Genomic DNA, 10,152 nt, shown 5'->3' on the forward strand with positions numbered 1-10,152 from the left:
GGATGGGGCACATTTCTACAGGGTAAAATCCCACAAAAATCATCCCTAGGCTGGGATGTGACACATTCCTACAGGGCAGGATCCTACAGGATAAAATCCCACAAAATCCAACCCTGGGCTGCTCCTGCAGGCTGGGATGGGGCACGTTCCCACAGGGCAAAATCCCACAGGGCAAAATCCCACAAAAACCATCCCTGGGCTGGGATGAGGCAAATTTCTACAGGGTAAAATCCCACAAAAATCGTCCCTAGGCTGGGATGGGGCACATTCCTACAGGACCAGGATCCCACAAAATCCATCCCTAGGCTGGGACACATTCCTACAGGATTAAATCCCACAAAAGTCATCCCTGGCTGCTCCTGCAGGCTGGGCTGGGGCAGGAGGAGTTCAGTGAGTGATGCCATGAGTGACTCTCCCAATTCACAGATCGATCTCATGGGTGCAGCTTCAGAGAAGTTTTATGGGTTTGTAGTTGGGTTTTACCCCTGTGAACAACGCCAATCACTCGGTTTGAAAATTTCAAAAGTTTCATAGTATTTTTCATTTTTATTTTAGGTTTATTTTTGTTTTTATTTTTATTTTTTTATTTTTATTTTAGTTTTAGTTTTGTTTTTATTTTATTTTTATTTTTCATTTTTTATTTATTTTTATTTTTCATTTTTTATTTATTTTTATTTATTTTTATTTTTATTTTTTAAATTGCATTTCACTGTATTTTTCACGGACTGCTGGGGCTGAGTGCCGGTTTCTCCCCGGCCGTGCTGAGCTCTCTCACGTCCGCAGGGCTGGGAGGAAGCTGTGCGTTAAAATAATGCAATTAGCGCCGCTGCCTCTTCATTTAGGGGCTGATGGATGCTGGGCGAGCCCTCTGCATCCTGCGGGGCTCCCAAGCCGCCAATCGAGGGTTTGTTTGCTTTTTCCTCTCAGCCTGTGAAAATCCAGGTGGGAAAAGGGCTGGGACCGGTCCCTAACAAATGTGTGCAGAGCAGCTCCCGATGATGCCAGCTGGTTATTCAAATCTCAATTAAAATCTCACTTTGTGGGGGGCATAGACCTCTCTGAGGGTGCAGGGGGTGTGAGGAAAGTAAAAACCCCCCAGAATAAAATAAAATAAAATATAAAAATAAAATATAAAATAAAATAAATATAAATAAAATAAAATAAAAATAAAATACCCAGAAAATGCCCCTGGAGGTCTGGCTGTGGCTGGAACATGCAAATCTCCTCCCATCACACTCATCACATCACATTATTAAAATCTCAATTAAAATCTCACTTTGTGGGGGGCACAGACCTCTCTGAGGGTGCAGGGGGTGTGAGGAAAGTAAAAACCCCCTCAAAATAAAATAAAATAAAATACCCAGAAAATGCCCGTCAATATCTGGCTGTGGCTGGAACGGGCAAATCTGCTCCCAGCACACACACTGGTTATTAAAATCTCAATTAAAATCTCACTTTGTGGGGCACAAACCCCTCTGAGAGTGTGAGGGAAATAAAAAAACAACCCAGGATAAAATAAATAAAAAAAAAAAACAAAACAGAAAATGCCCCTGGAGGTCTGGCTGTGGCTGGAACGGGCAAATCTCCCAAAAAAGGGATCCCTTTTCTCAGGGCTGTGATCCCAATTCCTTGCTTTGCCTAAAAAGGATTATTATTGTTATTATTATGTTTTTTTAAATCTAAAAAAAATTCCCATTTTGTATCAAAAAGGATCTCTTTTTTCCCATATAAAGGACACATTTTCCCCATATAAAAGGCAGGTTTTTCCCTATATAAAGGATCCCTTTTCCCATATACCTGATCCCTTTTTTCCAGTATAAGACAGGTTTTTCCCCATATACAGGATCCCTTTTTTCCCATATACAGGATCCCTTTTTCCCATATAAAGGGCACATTTTTCCCATATAAAAGACATGTTTTCCCCCACATACAGGATCCCTTTTTCCCATATAAAGGACACATTTTCCCCATATAAAAGACATGTTTTTCCCCATATAAAGGATCCCTTTTTTCCCATATAAAGGACACATTTTTTGCCATATACAGGATCCCCTTTTCCCATATAAAGGACACATTTTCCCATATAAAAGACAGGTTTTTCCCCATATAAAGGATCCCTTTTTTCCCTATAAAGGATCCCTTTTCCCTATATACAGAATCCATTTTTCCCCATATAAAGGATCCCTTTTTCCCATATACAGGACACATTTTCCCCATATAAAAGACATGTATTTCCCCATATACAGGATCCCTTTCCCCATATACAGGATCCCTTTTCCCTATATAAAGGATCCCTTTTTCCCATATAAAGGGCACATTTTCCCCATTTAAAAGACAGGTTTTCCCCCATATACAGGATCCCTTTCCCCACATACAGGATCCCATTTTCCCCTATAAAGGATCCCTTTCCCCATATACAGGGTCCCACACAAAGGACACCTCTTTTCCCATATAAAGGATTTTTCCCCTCGTTTTCTCCTCCTCCAGGCTCAGGCCAGCCCCACACTTCGCTCCAGGAGCTCCCACATCCCAGAATAGCTTTTCCTCCAAGTTCCTCCTGCCCGAGTCTCTCCCTTTCTGCACTAATCAACCCCCGTGGTTATTTCAGCCGCCGCTAATTACTGCCACCAACTAATTAATGCCGGCTGCCGTTCCTGCTCTCCCTGCACGTTTGGGAGGTGCCGGCACCAATTAAAGCCTCCTGCAGCCTCGGGCTGGGATGACTCAGAGCAGCCAGTCCTGAGCTCTCCTGAAGGTCACCAGGGCTGTCACAAATTGTCCCCAACTCAGGGAGGGCACCTGAACATCCCCAAACCCAGCTGGGAGTCACCAAGATTGTCACAAACTGTCCCCAACCTGGGGAGGGCACCTGAGCTTCCCAAACCCAGCTGGGAGTCACCAGGATTGTCACAAATTGTCCCCAACCTGGGGAGGGCACCTGAACATCCCCAAACCCAGCTGGGAGTCACCAAGATTGTCACAAATTGTCCCCAACCTGGGGAGGGCACCTGAACATCCCCAAACCCAGCTGGGAGTCACCAACATTGTCACAAATTGTCCCCAACCTGGGGAGGGCACCTGAACATCCCCACACCCAGCTGTGCTCTCCTGAAGGTCACCAAGGCTGTCACAAATTGTCCCCAGCCCCGGGGAGGGCACCAAATCCATCCTGAGCTTCCCAAATCCAATTCCTGAAGGTCACCAGGGCTGTCACAAATTGTCCCCAACCCCAGGGAGGGCATCTGAGCTTCCCAAACCCTGCTGGGATTCCTGAAGGTCACCAAGGCTGTCACAAACTGTCCCCAGACCAGAGAGGGCCCCTGAGTTTCTCAAACCCAGCTGGAATTCCTGAAGGTCAGCAAGATTGTCACAAATTGTCCCCAGCCCAGGGAAGGCACCTGAGCTTCCCCCAACCCAGCTGTGCTCTCCTGAAGGTCACAAGGTTGTCACAAGGTTGTCACAAATTGTCCCCAGCCCCGGGGAGGGCACCAAATCCATCCTGAGCTTCCCAAACCCAATTCAAGGAGGGCACCTGAACATCCCCAAACCCAGCTGGGAGTCACCAAGATTGTCACAAACTGTCCCCAACCTGGGGAGGGCACCTGAACATCCCCAAACCCAGCTGGGATTCCTGAAGGTCACCAAGATTGTCACAAATTGTCCCCAACCCCGGGGAGGGCACCAAATCCATCCTGAGCTTCCCAAACCCAATTCCTGAAGGTCACCAAGGCTGTCACAAACTGTCCCCAGCCCAGGGAGGGCATCTGAGCTTCCCAAACCCAGCTGGGATTCCTGAAGGTCATCAGGGCTGTCACAAACTGTCCCCAGCTCAGGAGGGCACCAAATCCATCCTGAGCTTCCCAAACCCAATTCCTGAAGGTCACCAAGGCTGTCACAAATTGTCCCCAGACCAGAGAGGGCCCCTGAGCTTCCCAAACCCAGCTGGGATTCCTGAAGGTCAGCAAGATTGTCACAAATTGTCCCCAGCCCAGGGAGGGCCCCCTCCTGGCTCTCAGCTCCAGAATTTCCTGGAATTTTCCTCCTTCCCCTCCTGACTCTCAGCTCCAGGATTTGCTGGAAATTTCCTCCTTCCCTCCTGGCTCTCAGCTCCAGGATTTGCTGGAAATTTCCTCCTTCCCTCTGGCTCTCCCATCCCAGGGGTTGAATCCCAGCCCCGGGGCTGCCCTGCAGGGTCAGTGCAGGTGAGAGCTCCCGGCTGACCCCAGCTCGCTCATTAGTATGAATAGCCGCGCTCAGACTCGTTATGCAAATGAGGGGAGAGGAGCTAATTGAGTTATTCATCTTTGCCCTTTGTTTTGGGTCCCTGTGAGCCCCCGGGGAGGCTCCTGGTGCTGCTGTGCCTCAGGGTGATGCTTTCTCCTGCTGGCCTCAACTGCAGAGCTGCACCCTAGTCCTGGGGTGAGCCCGGGGGATCCCTCCTGACCCCACCTGCACAGCCCTCCCTGGGGTGAGCCCGGGGGATCCCTCCTGATCCCACCTGCACAGCCCTCCCTGGGGATGCTCCTGGGGGTGATTCCAGGTGCACATCCCTCCCTGGGGGTGTTCCTGGAGTGATCCCACCTGATCCCACCTGCACAGCCCTCCCTGGGGATGCTCCTGGGGATGATCCCAGGTGATCCCACCTGCACAGCCCTCCCTGGGGATGCTCCTGGGGATGATTCCAGGTGATTCCAGGTGATTCCAGGTGCACATCCCTCCCTGGGGGTGATCCCACCTGACCCCACCTGCACAGCCCTCCCTGGGGTGATCCCGGGGGATCCCTCCTGACCCCACCTGCACATCCCTCCCTGGGGATGCTCCTGGGGATGATTCCAGGTGATCCCAGGTGCACATCCCTCCCTGGGGATGATCCCACCTGATCCCACCTGCACAGCCCTCCCTGGGGATGCTCCTGGGGATGATTCCAGGTGATCCCAGGTGCACATCCCTCCCTGGGGTTGATCCCAGGTGATTCCAGGTGCACATCTCTCCCTGGGGGTGTTCTTGGAGTGATCCCACCTGATCCCACCTGCACAGCCCTCCCTGGGGGTGCTCCTGGGGATGATTCCAGGTGATCCCATCTGCACATCCCTCCCTGTTGGTCTCCTGCGGGTGATTCCAGGTGCACATCCTTCCCTGGGGGTGCTCCTGGAAGTGATTCCAGGTGGACATCTCTCCCTGGGGGTGATCCCACCTGATCCCAGGTGATCCCACCTGCACATCCCTCCCTGGGGGTGCTCCTGGAAGTGATTCCAGGTGGAAATCCCTCCCTGGGGGTGATCCCACCTGATTCCAGGTGATCCCACCTGCACATCCCTCTCTGGGGGTGATTCCAGGTGCACATCCCTTCCTGGGGTTGATCCCAGGTGATTCCAGGTGCACATCCCTCCCTGGGGTTGATCCCAGGTGATTCCAGGTGCACATCCCTTCCTGGGGTTGATCCCAGGTGATTCCAGGTGCACATCCCTCCCTGGGGGTGCATTCCCAGCCCTGCAGGGAGGAGGGCACTCAGGCTGGCACCAGGTCACAGATCACTGCCAGGGACACGTTCCCTTCTCCCAGCTGTGCTCCTGTGCCTCTGACCCCCAGGTTCCTCCTGCTTCCGTAGCTCCAGGTGGGTCTGAGGAACCTGAGGCCATCAGGAACACCCACCTGGGATGGCTTTTTGTCAGGAGCTGTGGGGACAGGAGATAGGGGATGGGATTCCCAGGTTGGATGGGGTTGGGGCAGGAATCCTTCCTGTGATGCTGGGAGGGGCAGGGATGGGCTGGGATTCCCCAGGAGCCGTGGCTGGGGGCAGCTCTGGGTGTGCTGACCCGTCTGTGTTGCCTTGCAGGGGTTCCCCGGCCCTTCCCACGCCGCCCTGGCCCTGAGCTGCGAGCAGAGAGCCCCGAAGGAGAAGCAGGAGCAGGAGCAGGTCCCTGGCTGGGATCCCGGGAGCGGCAGGAGCGAGCTGGCCATCAGGATAGGTAGAGCTGGGCTGCAGCCAGGCAAGCATCCTGTCATATACACACAGAGCCCCGAGGGCACAGAGCTGCCAGCTTTCCTTTCCTTTCCTTTCCTTTTCCTTTCCTTTCCTTTCCTTTCCTTTCCTTTCCTTTCCTTTCCTTTCCTTTCCTTTCCTTTCCTTTCCTTTCCTTTCCTTTCCTTTCCTTTCCTTTCCCCTTTCCTTTCCCCTTTCCTTTCCCCTTTCCTTTCCCCTTTCCTTTCCCCTTTCCTTTCCCCTTTCCTTTCCCCTTTCCTTTCCCCTTTCCTTTCCCCTTTCCTTTCCCCTTTCCTTTCCCCTTTCCTTTCCCCTTTCCTTTCCCCTTTCCTTTCCCCTTTCCTTTCCCCTTTCCTTTCCCCTTTCCTTTCCCCTTTCCTTTCCCCTTTCCTTTCCCCTTTCCTTTCCCCCTTCCTTTCCCCCTTCCTTTCCCCTTTTTTTTCCTTTCCCCCTCTTTCCCTTTTCCCCATGAATTATTTATTCCCATGCTGCAGGAGTGAATCCCCGGGGTTATTTCCAGTTCTGTCTCTGTCCCCGTGGCCCCCCCGGTCCCAGCTGTCCCCCCTCATTCCGGGGGTGAATCCAGGGGTGGAACACGCAGCTCTTTCCTCCTTGAACAGATTTTAAGGAAGGATTTTTGGGTGCCTCTCTTTTGGGGTGGGTGGTGGGGACAGGTCCCCGGGGGCAGCACGAGTGGCTCTTCCTCCACTCGGCAGCTCTCCAGGAGACAAAGCCAACGCAATTTAGTCAATTAATTTTATTTCTCCTCTGATTATTTGCTCGGAGTCGTGCTTTAAAGCATCACGGGTGCAACGGGGAGCAGGCTGATTTGAAGGAATGGTTTTTCCTCTGCTCCCCTCCTCAATCAGCCTCTTTTATTTACCCACATTGCTTAATTGCACCTTCCTAAAACGCTCGGGGGTTCAGCAGCACCCCGGCTTTTCCCAGAGGGGTGGGAGGGTTTCTCCTGCTCCTTGCCTGAGCTTTGCATCCTCTGAGCCCTCGGCAGGGGTTGATGTTTTTGTCAGGTGGAAATTTCCCATCCCGGGCCCGGTTTAATTTTATTTCGCAGGGAAAGCAGAAGTGCTCAGCCCCGCAGCTCCCAGCAGCTCGAGCTGCTGAGGTTTTTATGTTTTCATCTCCTTTTAGTCGCAGACAATAACAGCGCAAATGGTTTTGGGAATAGAAAATTTCCATTAGGCTTGGTTGTTTATTTCCCTCTCTCTGGGGAAATGGTGTTAAGGACAATACATTAATTCTTTTATTGTCTTTTCCTTTTTTTCCCCTTTCTTTCTGGTGAAACAAACCGGGTATTTTCACAAGATGCCCCCAGCTTTCCAGGAAAGCTGCTTTCCCCAGGGCTGGGTAGTGCCTGCCTGGCCCTGGGGAGGCTCTGGGAACATAATGGGTGTTTTCAAAGTCTAATGGGTACTAAGTGGAATATTTCAGGCTTAATCACTGCTGAATCATTGACCCTTCCTTCATATTTACATCTTTTTAAATCGCTAAAGCTGTGAAAACAAAGGAAAATCCCAAAGCAGCAGCTGCCTTGTTCTGCCTGGGGAGGGATGGGGGGGAGAGCAGGGATGGGAATGTGGGAGTTAGGATGGGAAATGTGGGAGCTGAGATGGGAATGTGGGAGCTGAGATGGAAATGTGGGAGTTGGGATGGAAATGTGGGAGTTGGGATGGAAATGTGGGAGCTGAGATGGGAATGTGGGAGCTGAGATGGGAATGTGGGAGCTGAGATGGGAAATGTGGGAGCTGAGATGGGAAATGTGGGAGCTGAGATGGAAATGTGGGAGCTGAGATGGAAAATGTGGGAGCTGAGATGGGAATGTGGGAGCTGAGATGGGAAATGTGGGAGTTGGGATGGGAAATGTGGGAGTTGAGATGGGAAATGTGGGAGCAGGGATGGAAATGTGGGAGCTGAGATGGGAATGTGGGAGCTGAGATGAGAATGTGGGAGAAGGGATGGAAATGTGGGAGAAGGTATGGAAATGTGGGAGCTGAGATGGGAATGTGGGAGCTGGGATGGAAATGTGGGAGACTGCCTCTCTGCAGGGCCCTGCTGTGGGGCTGGGGCTGTGTTTTTAGCCTGGATTTGGGGTGTGCTTTGAGGTTTTGGGGTGTGTTTTGGGGCTTTGGGGTGGCTTTGGGGTGTGCTCACACTCCAGGCTGTCACCAAGCCAGGTTTCCTTCAGGCCTAGGAGAGGGAGGTGGAGGGAAGGTGGGAGTTACCCTCTCCCTCACCTGCTCTGGGGAGAGGAAAAAGCCTCATTTTGCCCTTTTTCCCCTCAATCTGCAGCTCAGGCTGGTGGAAGGTGTCCTGAGGCAGGGCTGAGCTGCTCTTCCCCCTCATCCCAAACCCTTTGGGATTCCATCACCTGTGTGTGCTGGGCTCTGCTCCAGCCCCTCCCCAGCCTGGCCTGAATAGGAAAAAAACCTTTTTGGGAGCAAAATGTGAGTGTGTGTGTGTGTGTCCCTGGGGAATGCAGAACGGGTGGATTCGCCCTGAATTGCCCTGCAAACTCTGTCTAGACTGGGTGATGAGTGGGATAATCACCAGGCTTTAATTACTGCAGGGGAGAGAGGATCCAACCTTGCCTCTGATGGCTCTGGGTAGGGAGGGCTGTGCTGGGATGGAGCTCAGGGGTTGTTCCCACCTGGGGCAGCCTCTGGGGTGGTCACAGGGGTCCCAGGACAAGGGAAGAGAATCTTGACTCCATGGTTCAGAAGGCTGATTATTTTATTATATATATTACATTAAAAGAAAACGATATATTAAAAGAATAGAAGAAAGGATTTCATCAGAAGGCTCGAAAGGAAAGGAAGGAATGGAATGATAACAAAAGCTGGTGACTCTCAGAGAGTCTGAGCCATTAATTAGAAATGTCAGGAAAATTAATCCACAAACACCAGAGGTTTCTGTCCAAAAAGGAGACAGAGCAGCCCTGTGACTTTATTCCAATAAAGGAGAGGCCATGGGGCATCCCCTGGGGTCTCTCCAGTTTTTGGAGGATGCTGCCTCCTTTTTATCCCAATTTCCAGCCACATTTCCCTTCCCTCTTTCCCCATTTCTGAGGTACCTGAGAGGTTCAGACTTCCTAGAACACCTGACACCAGAGATTCCCCTCTAATGCACAAGCCTCCCTTTTCATTTGTAATTCTTATGGAATTTGGGGGCTTTTCTTCCTCATTGTTTCTTTCATCTTTCAATGTCCAATTTCATTTATCAGCAAACCCGCAGTTAATTTGTAAAAGCAAATATCTTTTTTTTTTCCATCCATCAATGAGTGGAATCCTTCCCATTGTTTATTTTCTCCCCCAGAGCTGGTTTTATGTTTTATCCACCAGCAGAGCCACAGCTGGTTTGGAAACACAAATCCCCCGTTCCTCTCAGGAACCACCAGCACGGACCAGCCCAAGGTGCCCCTGTTGCATTCCACAGCAGCAGATAATTATTGTTTTTCCTCTCCTCTGAGGCTCCCCAGCTTCTCAGGAGAAAAATCCTGGCAAAAGGATTTTTGCTAAAATGTGTCCTGGCTGCCGGGAGCGCCCTGGCTGGGCTGTGCCCCCCTGCCCTGCTCCTAAAGCCCCTGGGCTGGGGCCAGCCCCTCCTGCTGCCCTTCCCAGGGGCTGGATGCTGAGGAAATGGCCAGGGCAGGGTCGGTGCAGGGCTGGAGGCCAGGTCTGACCCCTCTGCTGTGTTCTGGGGCAGTTCCCAGAAAGGATTTCCAGGCACCTGGAAACCCGAGCTGCGGCTCAGGACAGCTGCCTATGGAACAGCTGCTGCCTCCCGCTGCTGATTCACACCCCAGCCCCGAGCTGAGGGGGGGATGCTGCTCCCAGCCCTCCTCCTCCTCCTCCCTGGAGCATCCCCTGCAGCTGGGAGGGCTCTGGGGCAGAGCAGGGCACAGCAGAGCTGGCTAAAACCCAAATACCCCAGAGTGAAACCCCAAATACCCCGGAGTGAAACCCCAAATACCCCAGAGTGAAACCCCAAATACCCCAGAGTGAAACCCCAAATACTCAAAGTGAAACCCCAAATTCCCCAGAGTGAAACCCCAAATAACCCAGAGTGAAACCCCAAATGCCTCAGAGTGAAACCCCAAATGCCTCAGAGTGAAACCCCAAATACCCCAGAGTGAAACCCCAAATACTCTGGAG

General features: G+C 51.7%; 1 protein-coding gene across 1 annotated transcript in view; it reads left to right on the forward strand.

The window, feature by feature from the left end:
* Nucleotides 1-10,152, forward strand: part of SLC39A11 (solute carrier family 39 member 11) — an 82,079-nt gene that overhangs the window by 13,526 nt on the left and 58,401 nt on the right. The window contains exon 5 of the mRNA XM_084218630.1: nucleotides 5,837-5,990. Coding sequence (XP_084074756.1) covers nucleotides 5,837-5,990 — 154 coding nt within the window. The remainder of the gene's footprint in view (nucleotides 1-5,836; nucleotides 5,991-10,152) is intronic.

Source organism: Fringilla coelebs (genome assembly GCF_963513975.1).
Source record: "Fringilla coelebs genome assembly, chromosome: 19".
Lineage (NCBI taxonomy): Eukaryota > Metazoa > Chordata > Aves > Passeriformes > Fringillidae > Fringilla > Fringilla coelebs.